General features: G+C 30.8%; 2 protein-coding genes across 2 annotated transcripts; both read right to left on the reverse strand.

Moving 5' to 3' along the window:
- Positions 1–493: 493 nt before the first annotated feature.
- On the reverse strand, positions 494–5,346 carry LOC122611154 (probable receptor-like serine/threonine-protein kinase At5g57670). Its single transcript, XM_043784130.1, has 10 exons — positions 5,003–5,346; positions 4,803–4,900; positions 4,044–4,293; positions 3,233–3,946; positions 2,881–3,129; positions 2,622–2,782; positions 2,418–2,497; positions 2,161–2,308; positions 1,919–2,068; positions 494–1,128 (listed from the first exon to the last, which is right to left on the reverse strand). The coding sequence occupies exons 1-10, from the start codon at positions 5,193–5,195 to the stop codon at positions 874–876; spliced, it is 2,298 nt and encodes a 765-aa protein (XP_043640065.1). The 5' UTR covers positions 5,196–5,346; the 3' UTR covers positions 494–873.
- A 9,451-nt stretch (positions 5,347–14,797) lies between these two features.
- On the reverse strand, positions 14,798–19,080 carry LOC122579509. Its single transcript, XM_043751691.1, has 5 exons — positions 18,962–19,080; positions 17,215–18,025; positions 16,637–16,811; positions 15,682–15,767; positions 14,798–15,346 (listed from the first exon to the last, which is right to left on the reverse strand). Exons 2-5 carry the CDS (start codon positions 17,974–17,976, stop codon positions 15,257–15,259), a joined length of 1,113 nt encoding a protein of 370 aa, XP_043607626.1. The 5' UTR covers positions 17,977–18,025; positions 18,962–19,080; the 3' UTR covers positions 14,798–15,256.
- Positions 19,081–21,203: the final 2,123 nt, after the last annotated feature.

The following is a 21,203-nucleotide window of genomic DNA, read 5'->3' on the forward strand; positions in this document are numbered from 1 at the left end:
ATTAATTATGTTAAATTTAAATTTAATATATAAAGATTTCTATAAATTTTAAATTGTAATTTTTATATTTATGACATCGTCAATTTTTAATTTGATAAAATTGAGCTTTGTGATTAGTTAATAAGCTATTAGGTCAGTTGTCTTTTAGTATATATAAAGATGATGGTAGTTATACCTGACAAGCATACAAAGCAAGATTCTTTTAATAAGTTGGGGGAGGTTCGTTAAGAATTGAGTAATTTTTAGGCCTTTAGATGTGAATAAAGATGATCCATGAAACTCTTTAAAAAATTTATCAAAATAAAATATAACACACTTAAGATGTTAAAATGTCAATGAACTAGGTCCAAGAAAGAGCTGGAAGATTTTAGCCACTGGAGGTCCCGGATTCAAATTCAGATAGTAACTAAATACAATTAGCTCTAGTTCAAGACTTTAACTTTTAGGTTTTCAGAAAAACCAATGAACTAAAAGAATATAGAAAGTGAAAGAATAACAAAACAAAACATAATTAGCTTTTTATTGTATTAGGAAACATCATTCTCTTTTTACACTTGGAATTCTGATCTCATCAAAAAGAGACCATTCTAATGTACTTAATTTCAGTTAAACATGAACATCACAAGTTAAAACACCACAAAAAAAAAAAACAATGAATTTACATGAATCAGACCTAAAAATCACATCCAAAGGCGTCGGGTATACAAATTTGAGGTGTGTTGCAGGGACAGATCTTAAAGTATGCGCGTACCCATCTAAAAACGTTTGTTTTTCCACCTTGTAACGACTAGTGTAGACATATAATACTAGGGTTTGTTGTAATGATAGCACATGCTCCAGTTAAAAAGTGTAGATCCACCATTGTGCGCATGATTAGTCAAAACTTGAAGAGCGGCTCCACCTGCCTCGAAGATAATCTTCTAATGACACACTTTCTTCAACACTACTCATGGAAAGCGATGAGTCTTCGATATCAAGCAATGCAAGGTTAAGATGAGACCTTAGATTTGATTGAGAAAACCCTTCATCTTCTAAAACTTGTAGTCTTGCATCAGACCCTCCTGTAGAATCGAGTTCTAGCTTGGCCCATTTCGTCACCTCAACATCACCTTGTAGAAGTTTCAGCACCTGTTGATAATGGAATGCATTAGAAATGATATCTTTCAGTGATATCTAGAGTTAGCAATATGGAAAAGTTGGGCGGTTGGGTAACATGTAAAAATGGTTTAACTTGTTAGATGGGGTGATAGGGTGGTACTGACCCGAAAAGCTTTTTTTTCCAAAATTCTTGAATTATCTTTTTTAGTATAATTAGTGTGTCAAAGATGATTACAGTCTTACAGAAACTATATTTTAGTGATAAACCTTTTTAAATAAAAATATACAAGAGGTTTTAGCTTTAATTTTCGAAATTTACAAGATGAGAGATTCATTTGGACTTTCATAGTCAAAAGGTCAATTTCAGTACCAGGAATGTATCGTTTGACTTGATCCATAATGTTAAAGAAGAAATAATCTAAAACTGATATTAATCTATTATCCATGGCTCTTCGTTATGACTAGACATAGCATTTTGAATAATTTACTTATAAATGGGTTGATCTAGGACTGCGTTATGTGTCATCTCTAACAGGTCAAATGACCAGATGGGTAAAAAAAGAAGTATTAATTTAAATTGGGTCAGACTGGTCTAAATGGGCCAAAAGTCCCCCCAAATGTATTAACTTACTCATATATAAGGCCTAAATATAATTAAAAGGTAATAATGTATATGAACATTAATTAGTTGGACAAAAGTGCTATCGGTCAACCCATTTCGACTTGTGCCAAAAACTATGCGCTTGAACCCAACCACTTTTGACCAGCACTTTTTGCCAGCTCTGCTGATAAACCAATCATAGTGAATAAATACACTTACAGAGCTCATATGAGGCCGAGCACGTGGTGCACGCCTAATGCACAGAGTAGAAGCTAAAGCCATCCTTTCCATCTGATCGGCATCATAATTACAGACCAATCTTTTGTCTAACAGGTGATGAAATTTCCCACTACTCAAAATCGGCTTTGCCTGGAGATTAAGACTTGTGTCTTTAGCATACAGAAATTATATGCATTCACGACATACTAATGCCCATATGAATTACAGAAGAGAATACATACCCACATAACCAAGCTTTCCTCTCCCTTCGGGTATTCATTGCTTATTGGTTTTCTTCCCGAAAGAAGCTCAAGAAGAACAACGCCAAATGCATAGACATCAATCTTATCGGTTACTTTGCCATACATGAAATATTCAGGAGCCAAGTAGCTGCATCATCCAATCATATATTGTTAATCAACCTTATAAGCATCCCCAAATATAAAGTATTCTTACTTTTTAAAAAGGTGAACCACAATTCAGAATTAAAGTTACATACCCAAAGGTCCCGGCAACATCCGTGCAGGTTATATGAGATGAGGTGGTCGACGCCCATTTTGCAAGCCCAAAATCAGAGAGCTGAAAAAAAATATAAACCAACAAAAATTTGTTCATAACAAGTTAGCATGTCCATATAACACCTCAAGGCTCAGGTCATAATAATGCAACTTAACAAAAGTAAGTACTAAACGTATTCAATCACCTGCGGCTCATAATCATCAGACAGTAATATATTTGATGATTTTACATCTCTGTGGATTACTGTTTGATCACAGCTACTATGTAGATAAACGAGTGCCTCGGCGACACCCACAGCGATCTTATATCTTTCACTCCATCCAAATGCCACATTTTTCTTATTACCTGAATTGAAAGATTTTAATTATTTGAATCAGGTAACAGTTATAACTAGACAGGTATCAATTTTGTTGTAATTTTGGTTTCAAGATGAGCATATATACCGTGCAGGTTATCTTCAAGACTTCCTCTTGACAGAAAGTCATAAACCAAGAGAAGATTGTTGTCTTCAAAGCAAAACCCAAAAAGTGAAATGATATTTTGATGACGAAGAGCTGTTATTATCTCAATTTCTAACACAAATTCTTTCAGGACATCTTCAGATGATTTCAAGATTTTAACGGCTATTTCCTTGCCATCTGGAAGACACCCTCTGTAGACTTTACTATTACCTCCTTTTCCGATCATATTCTCTGAAGCATCAATGGAACAGTTTTTAAAATCAGTCATAAAGTTTTACATAATACAAATAGAACTCTAAACATTTTAAGTAACAACACACAGAAGAATGCAAACCGGGCTTGAAGCTTGCTGTTGCTGAAAGAAGCTCTCGATATTGAAACAATCTACAAGTGGCTGAATATTTTTCATGAAAACCCTCCAACTCTTTCGGTAAACGTATTGAATCATGATTTGGAGAAGATAAATTAGCTTGAGATCCATCACCACCAACGCAAACAATTGCTCCAGTTTCTTCATTTACTTCAAAGGACCCGTCTTTCTGATCATCAAACACACCATCATTGCTTGAATCTGTGTTCGTAATTTGCATACAATCTCTAGTAGGAAGCTTCATAGCCCATTGGACAACCGATATCTGGTGGACCCGCGATCTTTTAGAAGATAGCTGACTAGATAAAATGGCTCGACGAAGAAGTGGCCAACCAGGTCTTAGTTCAGGCAATTCTCTTAGTAACAAAGAAGTTGAACTTGACGACCCTTCTAGTTTCTGTACAGGTACTAAAGCCATGGAATTATCTTCATCGTCGTCACCATTATCACAAAAATCCTCAAGAACAGGAAGAACTGGATCCAATGAACAAATTCGACAATTTTCTTTGAGTGCACTCGGTATGCACTCAGTTTCATATTTTACTAAAGCCAACTCCAGGTTCTTGCCATCGCTTTGATTGTAGTGTTCGGCATTTCCATTCTTTAGTACTTTCGGATTGAAACTCAATGATTTATGAAACAAACTAAGTAACTGATTCTTATGGTGATCTGAACTCCCTACAAAATACCAGATTAACAGCCTCATAATATATCGGATGTACATATTTCCGAAAATTAAACAAAAACAAGTTAACAGAATTTTTGTTGTGTTTACCTTTTTTTGTACTGGAAGTTGATGAAGGTGAATGTCTATGAAACACAACTTTGCCACTATTTACAGCAATTATTGAACAACTTTTCGATAGTTTTTTAGCACAGTACTTTGCTATCGAGGATGATGACTTCACCGTATGATTATTTCGTGATGTTCCAACGATAATCTCATTCGCTCCATAAGCTTTAGTTTCTCGAACAAGAACTTTTCGAACTGAAGCACCTCTACATATCTTTAACTTAAGATCAACCTACACGATCCAAAAAAACTATTAAAAATAAAAATAAAAAAACCTCTTTTTCCCCAAAATTTAACAGTAACAATAAAAATGTGTCACATCATTCTTTTTCCCCAAATTTCTTATATAACCACCACCAGCCATCACCAAAAATCATAAACTGCCATATATCAATATGGCTTGCTCAGATTGTGGACCCAACCAACTAATCTAGTTTCTTAGATAAATTTCGTAACAGTAAATTAAAATGTGAAATTCTAAAAATCCCAACCAGCCCACGCCAGTTCCAACACGTGAGAGGTAAATCGAGCCCTAGTAACGAATTTTTACACATGTTATCATCTAATAGTTTGAAGAATTTTAGGCTATTTTGTTAGGAGATTAATCATTTTCCTTTCCAAATACACACTTGACTTAATTAGCCCTCAAACTTTCTACAAATACAAATCAATATGCAACTAAATTTATTTATTTATTTATAATTAACAGAAAAAACAACGCATGTAGAAAAATAGAATTACCTGTTTTAAGTTACAAAATCCTTCATAAACAGCCAAAACCGAATCAAACGAATTCACAAGTGATAACAATGAAGATTTCCCATCTCGATCCATAATTTCTTCAACACACAAAACAAAAACATTATATCACATTATACATATAAAATCTAACAACATTAAATACAACATTGTACAAAAAAAAAAGCATATATATATAGTACCATTATTGGTAAGGATATGAAGAGCAACGAGACTATCACCAGGCTGAGCTTGCTTAACTAAACTCCACGTCAGCAACTCTCTACTTTGTGAATCTAACTTCACACCTACAACTACCGTCCTTCCTCCGGTTCCAGCATTCCGGTCACGGTATTCTCCGGCCAGTTGCTCCTCCGCTGCAAGTTGACTCATCATTATATTTATAACTATATAAGAATCATGTTATGAAAATGTGTGATCTGAGAGTGGAATGAAGATGGAGTGTGTGTGTGTTATGAATAAATGAAAGGAGACTAATGAGAGAAATACTAGAATAGTAGTAGTTGTAAAATGAGACTTTATTAGGTTTGCTATTTCACTTTTGTGTTTTTTTTTTCTTAAATAATTTGTTGGTTTCATTCATGGTTTGATTGGCATTCTCGTGTGTCTAGGAATAGGAAGGAACAGGGGACCAGTACGTACCTCTCACTCGCTCACAAGTCACAACCCACTAACTCACATTTTAGTATTAACGGACCTTTTTTGTTTGTCGTCTTTTCAAAAGTTTTTCTTTTTTCTTACTATTATATTACTCACGAAATATACTTAATATAATATCTAATGAAATTGTTTCGTTTCTGTTTTGAAAAACGAGAGAAAGTGTAAGTGGGTGAGAGTGATAAGTAATAAGAGGTGATAAGTCATATAATAGCCAGATGTTTTAGTTGTATGAGTTCCGCTCTCGGATTTAAAAATTGATCGAAAATATATTGAATGACATCTTTAATGAAAGAACATGAAATTTTAAGAACACCCATACAATTTTTATAATTTATCGATATATGGTTTTTGAGATAAAACTTTTGAATTAATTAGAGGAGTAAAACGATTTATGGAGGAGAGAAAAAAAATGGTTGATATTTGAGGAGAGAATAAAATGATTGGTTGAAATTTAAGGGTATTATAGGTATACTAGGTATAAATGTTTAAATTAGTGAATAAAGAAGAGGGGTATATTAGGCGTTTCAATTCATTAATTGAGAATTTGAAAAAAAGGTGTTCTTCCTTTATAATGTATTATAGATAAATGATGAATAAACCTAATAAATCAACCTAACAATATGACTATGTTAAGCGTTATCATCAAAGTAAGAGATTGAAAAAAAAAAATGAAATACACTTATCATGTGATGAAAACTTTAGCTTGATTATTAGATTGATTTGTTGGTTGATCTATATTTTTCGTTTGTTTTTATATACATTGAAAAGTTAGTTTATAAACCTAAAAAATTGCTACAATTTTTACTATTTTTAAAAAAATCAAGCTAAATATTTTGTAGAATTCTAATAAATGTTTTTTTTAATTTTTTGAGTTATTTAGCTTTAATTTTAGGTTTTACAATTATGTAGAAATATGAATTATTATCCGTTATACAATTATATTAAGACATAAATTCTATAATCATATGTGCATGAATAGTGTTATTAAGATATGTATGCAAGTCTACAATTTTTTCTTTATATATACTAAAAGACAACTGACCTAATCTTAATTGACAAATCATAACTCTCGATTTTACTAAATTTTGATTTTGAACATGTGCTTAAATTCGGATAAGTCGACCAATTAATATCTACTAATTTGGCTAAACTAATTTGGATTGACTATAATACTTGCTAAGTCGACCCATTTGTATTACTAATTTGAATAAACTATAATCAAATTATTTATAAAATAATGTCGACCAAACTCCACCATATGTATTAATTTGGTATATAATATTAATTAATCAATTATTTAATATCATTATAATTATTTTTATCTTTATCTTCTTTTTTTTTATCTTCTTTAACTATATTAAAAGACGATTGACTCAATCATTTATTGTTCAATCACAACTCTCTATTTTTGAAATTAAACATTGATGAAATCATTATTAATCTAACTATAAATTAAAAATCATAATAATCATTATCTAAGTATACAGTATGCTAGTAGTTAAATTAATATTCGTAAAGAAATCTCATTAATTTAAAAAAAAATTTCATCAATAATTTATATATCTTTTTAGTCTTACTAAATAGTAAACTTATAATTATTTCATTTTGTACCCTACTTGAATTATATTTTTAACTTTATATCATTAAAATAATTTAAAATTTTCAACATATTATTTGTAACTTTTTTTCTTTCATAAAATGAGATATATGTTAAATTATATTTTCAATGAATATATAAATCCAATATATTCAATATGTACAAAATAATTTTTAAGTATTTTAATACAATTAGTCTTTAAAGCAAATTAAATAAATAATGAAATAACAATGTTTAATATCCTTTAAGTATATAATAACTTAACATGCAGTCATTTATTATGTAATAAGACTCATCTAATCCATATGAGTTTCATTTTGAAATATTAAGTTTTTATAATGTTTTGTGTCTATAAGTGTATATATTAAAGAATTTTTTTTTTTACTTAAACGATCTATTAACCATCTCCTTTTGTCTTAGACACAATATTTAATAAGATTGACAAAAGTCAGTAATGGTTTATACATCTTGATCAATTATATAATTATAGTTAAAGATATTGTTTCTCTGAAGAGTTTGTATAAAATAAACCCTACTACACCATCAACCTTTATTTATCATTCAGTATTTACATTTAAATATAGCAAGTCCTTTTTAAGTTGTAAGTCCCAACTATTACTAGATGGGTGCTGAAGACACCTCTATGTCAATGGTGAATGTACTTTGCAACACTATCACTTAATCTGGACGAGACCAGTTTAGAGTGAGTAGTGTACCAGGTTAACTGGAATGTTACTTATTAAGGTGACAAGTTTGAATAAGTAAATACAATGCAATAATGTAAATGACAAGTAAGTAAATATGGTGAGACAATATGTATTTTTCAAGTGTATTTTATTTATTGATGGTTAAATAAAATACAAGGTTGTTGCGGAACCAAGATAATACAAAGATGTAAATATCCTAACAACCTATGAAATACAATTGATCTATACTTGGAAATTCTCCTAACAATCAAAACACTTAAAGTTGTGAAATGTTCCTTTTTACGATTGAGAGAATATTGCACAAGTTCACCAATATTGCAGAATGTATGTGTTTGCAAAGTTGTTAAAATGCTTGGGCAAGAACCTCTATTTATAGTCGAAGTATGAGCATTGAGATCTCAACTTTGATGTACAAATATGGTTGACAGCACACAAAAGTATTAGTAAATAATTCTTTGTGTGTGCTAAATAAAGTAAGACAAAAGGTTACTTTATTCAACCACTCTACATCTTTGCACTTTTATCCACAGACAAGATTATTGTCCGGGTAAAAGGATGTAGTGTAAAAGGTCCTCCTTGTAATCAGTGTAAGCTTTGTAAAGGCATTTACACTAGGGGATTCTCCAGTTGATTGATCTGGTAGAATATCAACTAGGCTTCGCTGCCATTGCCATTCTCTTTCTTCCACTTGTTGTCTTCGACTTCAATTGGAATGTCTTCGGATATATGTCTTCAGATCTCAAATGGAGGAAGTCATCAGTTGCATAAACTGTACATTGCAACTGGACTTCAAATATTTCGGACAATTCTTCATGCTCTCCAGATGTAACTGGAGAGATCCAGTTTTCAGCAAAACTGGACCTAACATAAGTATATTTTTACATTTAACATATAATTTTTTTTTGTTTCATACACTAATTTTTATATTAATAATGTTATAAAACCCGTGTATATGACACGAGTTTAAAATCTAGTTATATAGTCATATAAACATATGTAAGTAATTAATTTAAATAATGTTCTTAAGAGTTCCTGCAATTTGTGGGGTTCATAATATTCTACTCTTACTACGAAAACAACTCGAATAGCTATAAATTTCACGAAAATACATGAAAATACACCCCTACCCTCAGTGACGATATAAATTTTAATTTTATTTTTATTATGATAATAAATAAATTAGTTTTTGTAAACAAAAAAGTATCTTAGTTAGTTTTGAATAGAGGAAATGTTATTTACAAAAAATATCTTTTTATTAAAAAATAGTTTGGTTGAATTGTTAATGCAAGTATAAAAGCTAGATTTAGTTGGGTTGGATAGATATAAGAAATGTAAATTACTATTTTAATAGATAATTTTGATGTTGTAAATGGAGATGGTCCTTACGAGTCCTAGTCCATTTTTGAATTCATCCTTAAGTCCTCTAAGGCTGGGCGGAGCGCCTCACCACTGCTCCCCTCCCTTCCCCGGTTTTTCTCCTCCTCCTCGCCCGCTCCCTAATGCTAGGAATGCCTCACCACCCCTCCTTTCCCTTTCTATTTATTTAAGAAATAAATAAGGAAGAAAAGACAAAAAAAAAGGAAGAAAAAGACAAAACAAGATAGACAGTAAAATCGGCATCATGGTCAATAATTCTCCGGCGCGGTGTTCCATCCGGTACCTACCCGATATAAGTTCTCTCCCCAGGACGCTCCGCCCACCCTAATCATATGAACGGATTTTACAGGTACCCCTTCCATAATTTTTTAAATTAAGTATGTTGTAAATGTTTTAAAATCAGAATTGAGATACTATATGTGAGTGTTTATTAATAAACATGCATTTTCTTTCATTTGTATTCTTTATATTAAAATGAAGAAATTCAAAATCTTATGCGATGTTTCTGTTAATTTTATCATTTTATTAAGCGTATAAACTTGGATATATTCTTTATGGAGGATTGGAGTCGACTTGTTTACAAGTTGCTTTAAAAAAAAATGGGGGCAGACGATCAACAAATTATTGTGAGGTACCATATATAAAATAATCAAAATCTTAATATATACTATAAGAAAGTTGAACTAATGACTAATTAATTAATCAAATCGCTTAATTTTATCAAATTAACTCTCGCTTAACTATAAATTAAAAATTCTAATAATCATTATCCAAATATATTATTATAATAGTATTTATTTTAATTTGTAAAAAAAGTCTCATTAATTTACACTTTTTTATTTTTCATAAAAAACTTATACTTTTTAGCCCTGAATACTTAATTTATATTTATTTTTAACCATCAACTTGAGAAAGTTTTTTTATATTTATTTTTAACCATCAACATGAGAATTTTTTTTTAGAACGACATCATTTATATATATAATTTTTTAAAATTACAATTATCACTCAAATCAAGAGTCCTAATTGTTATCAAAGAATATGAAAATATTCATTATCTAATTATCACAGAACAGGTGATTGAAAATAAACCTATTCGTGTTATGACCCGCATCATGATCATATACATATACTTGAATGTCAAGTACAAGATCACAAGTATATTTATAATTTAATTCTTAATTATCTTTCATAATTATATCATACTATGTATACAACTGGTTTCAAAAAATTTTATAATAGGAAAATTATTGTAGCATATGCATTTATGGCAAATAATTCAATCAACATCTCTCAGCTAATAATAACAGTGACAAACCTGTAATTATTGTACTATAATTTGAAAAGTATAACATTTAGAACCGTATAAATTTAAAATTATAAGCTTTTATGAATTAAATGTATGAATATCTAGTATTAATAATATCGTAAACCCCATGTCCAAATCGTAAACCCCGTATTCAATATTGGATACAGGTCAAAAATCCAGTTTATATTATATAGAAGAATATATGAACTATGGAAGTACAAAAAATTTAAATTCATATGTGTTGACTTTTGAATCCTGCAAATTTATGTAAGGTGAAGATGATGCATGGGAGGATGTATCCATGCGAAAGGAATTTTGATTTTATTGAGATTGATTAATTGATATATACATAGGCATGGTGTCAAATTAATGACGAAGGACCTAGCTAACGAGAGATGGTGGTGGTACTTTGAATGGTTGACAACAAAATATCATTATTTTATCGTACACAACAAAAAAATAATACTCCTTGGTTTCAATTTATAAAATGGCATTTTGTTTTATAAAACCGTCAACAGTCACATGTTTTAATATTTTCATAGGATATTTTTAAATTTGATTTTCGTAGATAAACATCGAGGATTGTTACATAAAGAGTTTAATTACAATTATACACCTAATTAAATTCGCTTATATCTATGTCAGATATTAACATTTCATTATTCGTTTAATTAATCTAGCAAATATTATTTAAATATTAATATAATTGTTATTTCCACCTAGTTGTTGTCGTATTCCTAGTATATCATGGTCATTGTGGTAGATCAGTGCAGGAATTTTGCTGCGTCCCAACTTGCCAGCCTGTTGATTTTTGCTAACTACAAGAAACTTTGTAGATGAAAATTATATTAGCAAATGATCGAACAATTTTTTTATGTTCAAACAAGTAAAAAAGATGAATTTTGGTTATGGATATCCAATATACATGATTTAATTGTTTAAAATATTAGTGATCGAAATTAGTCAGGTTATCTAGCTAGTTATTGATACATTATAGAAAATGTAAAATATCAATGCATAATGTAATTTGACTGTAAACTTGTAAACATAAGAGAGTATAAGTGTGGTAGGCAACACGAATGTTATTGTAGCTACATAAGTGATCGAGTATGAATTACTTCCTAGATTTTTTTTGTTTTTATAAAAAAAATACTTCACCGGTTCAAAATACTTGTAAATGAAGTTATAGCCAAAAATGGTTGACCATTGACTTATTTTCAGCTTCCGTCACGTGATCATACAACAACTACTAACATACGCGAGCACGACAAAGGCTCACCACACACGTGGCTTCCAGCAACTTAAAGATTTTCATTGATGCAAAACACGTGCACACTTCATCTAACCAAAAATAAAAAGTATCACTTTTTTTCTTGCAAAATATTACGAGAATTTTATACAGTATAATTTTTCTTTTCGTTTAGGTATCTAAACCATTTTACAAGCCAATCATTGGGAAACCAAATATATATTCACGAATAGCCTAAAATCGTAACAAGTGAACCTTGGTACGTAGCTACAAAAGTATATTTCTTTTAATCCTACTTCATAAACTCGAATTGAAGGACTTATGTATTTTTACTCATAGAGTTCAAACTATTATCACTAGATCATCAGCTTAATACAAAAAATAGGAAAATACTAAAGAAGCCCTTAGGGCTTCACTTAACGTGCATAAAAAGTTTGTACATTTCCATATTAAATGTCGGCCTCTTGAATTTTATGGTAAGTGTACAACTAATTAATGCACCTTAACAAAAACCCTTAGAGCCTTGTTTAGCAAAACCCATAAAAATATTAGTAATGAATAAGATTTTATAATAACAATTATTTAGTGTTAAATTATTACATCTATGGAAATTAGTACTACTTATCAATTTACATATAAAACATTAGTATTTAAAACTTTTTAAAATAAAAGGAAAATAACTATGTACTTATTATTGACAGTGGCATACTTATAAATAAATAGTTTCTTTCAACTTGTACTTATGTTATATTTACCGAAGTAAAATTCTAAGAAGCATCCTTTTTGTTTTTGTAATAACATCATCGCATGTACTATTGGAATGAAAATGATTAATCTTTTTAACAAAATAGTCTAAAAATTCTTCTAACACTTTAAGAGGATGACATGTGGTATCCACTAATTCTCTTTTGTAATCTTGCCCTGATTTTTCCACATGTCATAATCTAATAGTTAAAAGGATTTTTAGACAATTTTATTAAGAGGATTAATCATATCATTTCCCTTTAGAATAAAGCATTGAAGTCCTCTTATAATAATTGAATTGAATATATACTCAGATTATGCCTTAAGATATGCACTAAAACAACAAAAATAATGTCACCTCTAATCGTACGTAAGACATTACATATACATCTTGTTAGATATACAATATGTATTTCTTACATAATTTTTTCATTTAGCATTATTGTCTGTGGCGGTGAGGCGGGGTTTTATTGTTGATGTGACCTGTGAGGTGCGTAATGGAGGTTGGGGCCGGGTCCCCAAAAATCTCAACTTAAGAGTTAGTTTGATTTATTGTAATATTATCGGTTTTAATTACTGTTATCAAATTAGTTACATATCATTTTCACTAAATTAAGACTTTTGTGTATGTGGCTGAGTTTAACATGGCGGCCTAACGGTCTAGTAACACATTTATTGTAAACAAAAGTTCATTTAATCTTTTACTATATATATAACGTTAAGTTCAATTTGGCACCATTTATATCAAAGGATAGATAACATGCATGAAAAAGACACACATAATGTGACCAAGTAAAGATGACCATCAACGCTCCATCTATATGGAACTTATATTTAGGGATAACTAGGCTGTATTAATCGAACCAAACAAACACAAACGAAATTATAATTTGTTCATATTTGTTTGTCTAGGTTAATTAAAGACTGTTCACGAACACACGTACATAACAAAATTACAACCGTATTCATGTTTGTTCATTTATATATTAAGAAGCATAATAAAGTTTTTATCTTTATTTAATTAACTGATCGAGTTAATGTAGTTAGTTTTGTTGGTAAAATTGTAGTGAAATACTGAAACGTTACTGCTGTAAATCATGTTTTTTAGAGTAGAAAAAATATATCTTTTTGTTATAACAAATATTTTGTCGTGTGTACTACGTCTATTAATTGTAAACAAATGTCTTAATTAAGGAAGAGTGTAGATAGAAATGAAATGTGAAAAAACAAAAGAAAAAACGAGCCTTATTAATGGGTACTATCATGGTACCTATGCAATGCAGCGGTGATCGTGGCGGCGACGGTAGTATGGTAACGAGGACGACTGTTTGTGGTGGAGGCGGCGTCGAGTAGTGTTGATAGTTGATGTAAATGGTTAATAAAGATTTTTAAAAAAATAAAAGACTGGTACTGTAATTTAATTATTAAAAATATTTTGATAAATTTTTGTTGTAACTTTTAAAGAGGGGATTGTTCGTAACCAAAAGTTAGATTAAGAAATAAGAGTATTTTGGTATAAAAAAAGTGTAGAATTTCCTAAATTATGAGAGGTCGGTTCGTTTTATAAGGGGTTATAGATAACTCATATCAGGATGGCGAATATGAAAACAACAATAATCAACCAAGTGCATGGTAAAAGAGTAATTAGATAAATGTTAGAGAGAAGAAAAACGAAAGATATATGAGTTCAAAGGTTTAAACTCTATATAGCGATCATCATGAAAATCCAGATCTCATATTCAAATCTTTCTAAGTATAATTCTTTAACGATTAAACAGTATACATCATTACATCTGAGTAGAAAAACTCGTTTTTCTCGAACCTTTCTTCGTGTAACCTGAATAGGGAGCTTATTTTATTTTATCTTTTTTATAAAGGACCAAAACTCACTTCTGGCTCTGATTTTTACATTAGTCAATTAGTGTCATGTCACGTTCAAATATTTTTAGCGTGATGTTATTAGGACTTCGAAAGGTGTCATCTTCAATTATAAACTTTTTTTTATGGGTTTACAAACTAGACATGTCATACTCTTATTAACTTATTGTGTGTATATACGAACCTACACTCACTATGCCAAATCTTGTAAAGCTTTAAAAATGATTATATATTAATTTATAAAGAGATTAATAATCTCTGACCTTTTTCTAATGTCATGTCATCTTCAAGCTCTCCTCATTCTGAAAGTTATTTTAATTTTTTTTATGAAACATTTCATGGACTCTCATTATAGAATGCCAATTTAGAGATCATGACGATATCCGTAACTACTTATAACTGTTTTATAAGTTACAAATATCGTTTTTTTATAACAATTTCAACTGTTCTAATTGCTAGAAACATAAAATGGTCTGTACTTTATATATATATGAATAAATATTTAAGATCTTCACAGAATCAGTTTCTTGAATTACAGTCAAAAGAAAGGACACAACAAAGTTTGTGATGCCTGAATTGGGTCTTATAAAGCCAAAAATTACAGGTGTAGTGATCAGACTTGACCATTTTCTAACTCTGGTTAGTACAGTTGACTGGGTCAGAGAACTAGTTCCCGGAAGAAATAGGATACAAATGCAGCTTTTCTGAACTGCAGAATGTTGCATCGCAAATCTATCGATTTACTTCCATCTAAAAACCAACCCGAAGACAAAACAGAACCTCCCTACCCAAAAACGACATCACAATGCCATCAACGTCTTAACAAGCGTTAGCATTTGCACTTTCACGAGCCATTTTGTATGGCCAAAAAGTTACAAGTCATCATCCAAAAGCAGGCGATTTAAAACATCCTTCCTATCTGGTACGAGGTGGTCGAGGCCTTGGTAGAATTTTTAGAATTTTATCATCGTCCCAAGGTCTAAATACATCTTGATTGGGTACATGCTGTAAATGACGAAATCATTAGTCATTTTTATCAGAAGATTAAATACATCTAATAATAAAAAAATGAACTGATTTCTGCTCCTTGTGAAGAAGGATGATTTTTGGTATGGGTCAAAGCTGATATGCTTGACCCGTAAATACTTTTTGTCCAAATATTTATTTATAATTTGATATTGAGTAATAGATAGGGTGTCATATGATTACAGAAACTACCATATAATCGTATATGTGTTCTGTCCATTGGACTCGTTAGAGATAACACAGAGCCCGAATCAACCAATTCGCAGATAAATGGGTTACAGCTACCACCTATATCATTTGTTTAGAAATCTTACCACTAACCAGAAGCAAAACATCCGCAAGAGATTAATAGCTTTAAGGCTATCATTCTTGTTCTTTCTGAACATTACTTGAAAAGAAACTGCATGATTAAGGTAATGACAGAATAACATAAATAATCCAAAAAACTTTGTATGAGTTACACAGAAACTAGAGTCTCTAGAAGTAAATAGCAATACAAAATATTCAATTAAAGTGACATAAAGAAAAAGACATATGATTAGAAATTTTAGCATCTGATTGCAGTGAATGAATGCTGATGATAAACCTAGGGCTTAGTCTTTACCCAGTGCCAAAATATGATTAGCCGTAACAGTTGCATACTAAGATACTCGAAGTGAAATCCAGAAAACAACCCTGGAAACTCTAAGTGGAAGATGCAACATTACGCATATAGATATAATGGTTGATGCAAATCTGATATATAAGCTAAAACAAATGTAATATAATCGTGCTATTATCATGAGGCAAAGTACAAATTCATGCATTGGTTGGAGACTAATCTGACATAAATCAGGATATATAAATTAGCTTTAGTCCAGATTAATAGCCACAAACTCCTCTTACCCTAGAAAACTACCATATGGATAAACCTTTGCGACATAGCAGCGTGATGGAGTGATTTTTTATTATACAAAAATGAAATAGTTACCCTATATCTATACCACCAATGACCACCATCAATACGAAAACAGACAGCAGATCTGTTGGAAGCAAAAGTCAAAATATGTGATGTCAATTATGTTAAAGAACATGCATCTTAAGAACTACGATGCATCTACTATAGTGGTCAAAACCAATTGTTGTTTAGATCATTAAGTCCATCAATGGTCAAAAGTCGAACTAGAACTATAAAGAAAGAAAAACAGAAATATCGAGAATCAAGTGATAATCACGGAGGCACACATTTCTTAATAGAAGAACATGCATGTCAATACAGATTTAACTTACTGGGGCTGTCATCAAACAACGACTTTGTCATTCCCTTAAGGACAGATGATACTGGCCTCTCACGCAAGTCTATATGACGACATATGGGCTTCTCTTCCATTAAATATTTCGAAAGCATTTTATGCTCTTTTTTCTTATATGGCTTCTCAAGAATCCGTATGAGCTGCTGTTTTAGCTGAAACAATTATCTTTTTCAGACTAAATGAATTAAACTAAGAGAAACCGTCAAAACCAGAGGTAGCAACTTATTCTGATCTTTTACTGAAAAATAATAACGTTTAAATTATGTATTATTTTTAAAGAGCCAAATATAATTAAGTTAGCTAAAAAAAACAGGTCACAGGTCTCCCAAAGTGTATCAGTAGTGCATACAACGTTTTAACCATTTAAACCCCCAAAAAATAACAATTACAGGCCAGGTGCTTATAAAACTTCAATTTTGTGGACCATAAGTGCTCATGATAGAACTCAAGCTGTAGCAAAAATTACCCATTTAAGCCAAAACCTGTTAAAAATCTATGAACCAATCCGCATGACCCATCCATTTTGCCACCAATAAAGAAAAAAAAAATACATACACTTTCTTTTGCAGGTACTAATGCCTTATTGTTTACTTCATTAAAATCTTTAACATTTTCCAAAATCTCAATGTCTGAATCAGAACTTGAACTTGTAACATTCTCTTCATATTTCAATGGTTCTCCTGCATATTGAAATGCACCGTATTCAGAAGGTATGTTACTTTCCAGGAGCAATTCATAGCAAGAACCCCCAGTAAGACCTTTCTGGACTTCTATTATAGCATTATGCTCACTGGTCTTATTTTCCCTAGAAACTTCTTCAGTAGTCAATATATCCCGTGTTTCATTACTTACCCTCCTTTTTACCCTCCGATTTTCAGAGGAATTCACATTATCTTCATCATCACCCATGGTGATACACCCACGAGTTGGGAGGTCATGATCATACTCATTTGATTCTTCAGGCTTTTCATATACTAAAAAACGTGGAGACTCGTCATCTTTAGAAGTCTTAAGCTTATATGCTTTCCCATCTTCAACTAGTTTCTCAAAAAACATGGCATACTGAGGATCTTCTTTTTCATTGTTTTCCTCTTCCTTTTCGCTTTCATTCTCATTCTTGCGTGGAATGACTTTACTCCGTTTTTGAATCTTTTCTTTTTGTTCAAACAAGGACACAAGAAACCATGCATAGTCTTCATCGGTATCCTTTGCTAATCTGTCTAAGAGTTCTTTGCTAGAAGTCAAATCAAAACCTTCAACATCCAACTCTTTAAACCATATTCGCCATTTGTGATTCTCTTTATAACGGTCTTTCATAGTTGGACACTTGGACCAGATGGCTAATCTACCACCTCACGCTGACCAGCTGCACATAGTTTTAAATATGCATTTATCAAGTAACAGATCAGTAGCGAACTAAAATTCATGTAGACCTAGTTCAAATCATCTTAAACATAACAAATGGACAATTATCCAACAATTCTCATCAACTCAAACTTGCAATTAACATGACATGAACTTAAACGCCTTATAGTAGAACACAATCCAAACAAGATATGATTACAAGAGCATCCCCGAAATCTTCACTAATATATAACTTTCCTAAATGCCAATAAATCAAAGAGAAAGTAACAAAGTATGGTGATTCTACCTCTTTCAGCATATCCTCAAAGGGTCGACGTCGATTAGAATAGAAACTAAGGCTAAAAGTTTGAAATAAATATGACACATTGAGAAAAACAAAAAAACAAACTAAGCAGCTTTAAGCACTTGATATGTCTTTTTTTTAATCATATGTTTTTCACTTACATTACGCAAACTTCAACGAAACGATACAAATCTAAAAGATATACAAGCAGCTTCAATCAAAGTTACAAATTCACAATATTGTGGTTTTCAATTTTAGGGTTCATACCCATTTTTTGTACTTACTTATGAAAAAGAAATTTGCCCTGGTAAAACTTAATAGAGATATGGAATAAATTAACAAACTTTAAGCAACTGGGTATCCAAAAATCTAAGTTTGGTTGATTATAAAACACACATAAGGAGAGGGACTGGTCAAAACCCTTGTATAGAATTAGTCAAAATAGATAGATACATATAATATAATGATACTGTATCTAAGTTAAAGTTGATTCCTGAGCAAATACACAAAAAGGGCTAAACAACAGAACTTGGAGAATGTAGTATCCAAGATTAACCCCACCAAACAAGACCCTTTTTTGAAATTAATAAATGACAGTATATGCAGAAATTGAGATATAGTAAAAGATATATATGTAAATGTATATGAATTTACCTAGAAGAAATTGAAGAGAATGAATGATAGTGGCTGATCGATCAAAAAGTATACTGGATGTATTTGTATTCGTCGATATAAACGAAACAGAAGAGGAGGAAGGAGGGAAAACGGACATGACATTTATTTAGTATCAGAGTTTTTATTTTTATTTTACCAGGTAACTATTATACAATTATTACTCCTAGATTACATGAATTTTTTTTATTATTTTTTTTTTCCCGTTTTTAGTACTAATTTTTATTTAATCTATAATAGTTAAATTTTACTAAATACCACTGGCTCCAAAGAGCTTTGACGCACTATAGTATTGCTCGTTGGAGATGGTGTAACTCAAAAGAGCTTTGACGCAGTATAGTATTGCTTGTTGAAATTGATAAGACTTGTATGTGAATAGAAACATCATTTTCTTAAAAATGACACAACACTTTTTTTTTTTTGAAAAGTAACACTTTTTTTTTAATTCCACACCCTTTTAGTTTTAGTTTTTTTTTTTTTTTTTTGTCTAAATAAATAGACTTTATCATAGTGTTCTGTTTTTAAACAATGGGCAAGCAATTAAGGCGACAAAGTGAAACTTTTATCAGGAAGAAGGTGAATGGCGATGGGTGTTTAAGGGCCGAAATCGACCAAAGAAGGAGTACAACAACCCTTCTGGCGTGCTGCTTAGGAATCAGTCTCGATTGAAAGATAATCTTAACCCTAACTACAGGAACAGCAAGTCTTCTGCTATCTCTTTTTTATTACTAAATTCCCAAAAGATATCACAGCGGCAACCCTATGGAAATGTTGTAAGGAATGAGGAAATGTGGTGGATATTTATGTTGCTAATAAGTTGTCAAAACAAGGCAAGACATTTGGATTGTTTCTGGGAAACGAAACTTTTTATTATTCTTTTAATATTAGAGTTTTTATTTTTTTTACCAGCAAACTATTATACATTTATACAATTATTTTCAAATCATGACGCAAAGTTTTCAGCAAAATTTACTTTTTAAAAGAAAACATATGTTTTTCTTTTTTCTTTTTTCATTATTAATACTAATTTTAGTTTAATCTACAATAGTTAAAACTTTAAAAAGGGCCACCGGTTTGAAAAAGCTTTGATACGAGTATCGCATTGCTTGTTGGAGATGGTCACTTTTTGGTGCTTAATGATAAAAGAAAAAAGATAAAGCTCATATTATTATCGACTAAATGTAATAACATATAAAAATGTATAACAGTAATTTTATTTTATTTTTATCATCGTTGTCTTTATTGTTGTGAAATCAGAAATAATGAAGAAATTTAATAACACCAAAATAATGTCAAAAAAGATGTATAAAATGAAAGGACAACAAAGTAAAATCGAGATATTGTAAAATCGAACAATGATCGACTTATGGTTGATTTTCATCGGCTTTTAGGATGTTGTATTTTATATGAGCATCTCTAATTGGTTTTGCTTAGCAGCGAAGCCACATATGTATCAGGAAGGGCCAAGGTCCACCCTAACTCTTCTTTTAATAATTTAAATGTATAAGTTTATGAAATTTTGACCCATAACCTATCCAAGTCGTTATAAAACCAAAAAACTAATATAGTCAATAGGTTTATTAACAAATAAAAAATAAAAAATAGCTTTGTAAACAAGCTTAATGTAATCTATCTTCTTTTTTTTTTATTTTATCTTTTTATTTTGTTATCTTATGTTTTTCTAACAATTTGTAGCCTTTATTAATCGTTGCTTACTTTTGACCAATCAAAATATAATTCCTAGCTTCACCACTAGTTTTGCTCTACTTTGGGTTACACGCTATCAAATCACTATCATAAAAATAGAGGTGCAAACAATTAAAAAAAGAAGTATTTGTACATTGATTGTTTTTTGCCATATACTATTAAATGTGTTTTAAAAATCCCACGTTTGCTTGTATATGAATTTAAAGTCCCTTGTTTGGAAGATCTAATTGCAATTTAAACCCTCATCACCAAACATTATTTCTAAAGATTTAGCTGGAAGCCCACCAACCAAACGCTCCTTAAGAATTTAGCTGAAACCCGAGTCATGGCCATATCAACCTTCATGTTTAATATCAAATGTTACTTGGCAAATTAACTTGTCTTGATAGCATTCTTCATGACTTGGGAATTGCTTCATCTTAGACTGGAAAATCAGAAGTCATGACCCAAAATGAGATTTAAGGTTTTCTCACATTGTGTCTCAAAATCACAACCACCAAATGAATATAGCAACGAA

This window comes from Erigeron canadensis, chromosome 8, assembly GCF_010389155.1.
Source record: "Erigeron canadensis isolate Cc75 chromosome 8, C_canadensis_v1, whole genome shotgun sequence".
Classification (NCBI taxonomy): domain Eukaryota; kingdom Viridiplantae; phylum Streptophyta; class Magnoliopsida; order Asterales; family Asteraceae; genus Erigeron; species Erigeron canadensis.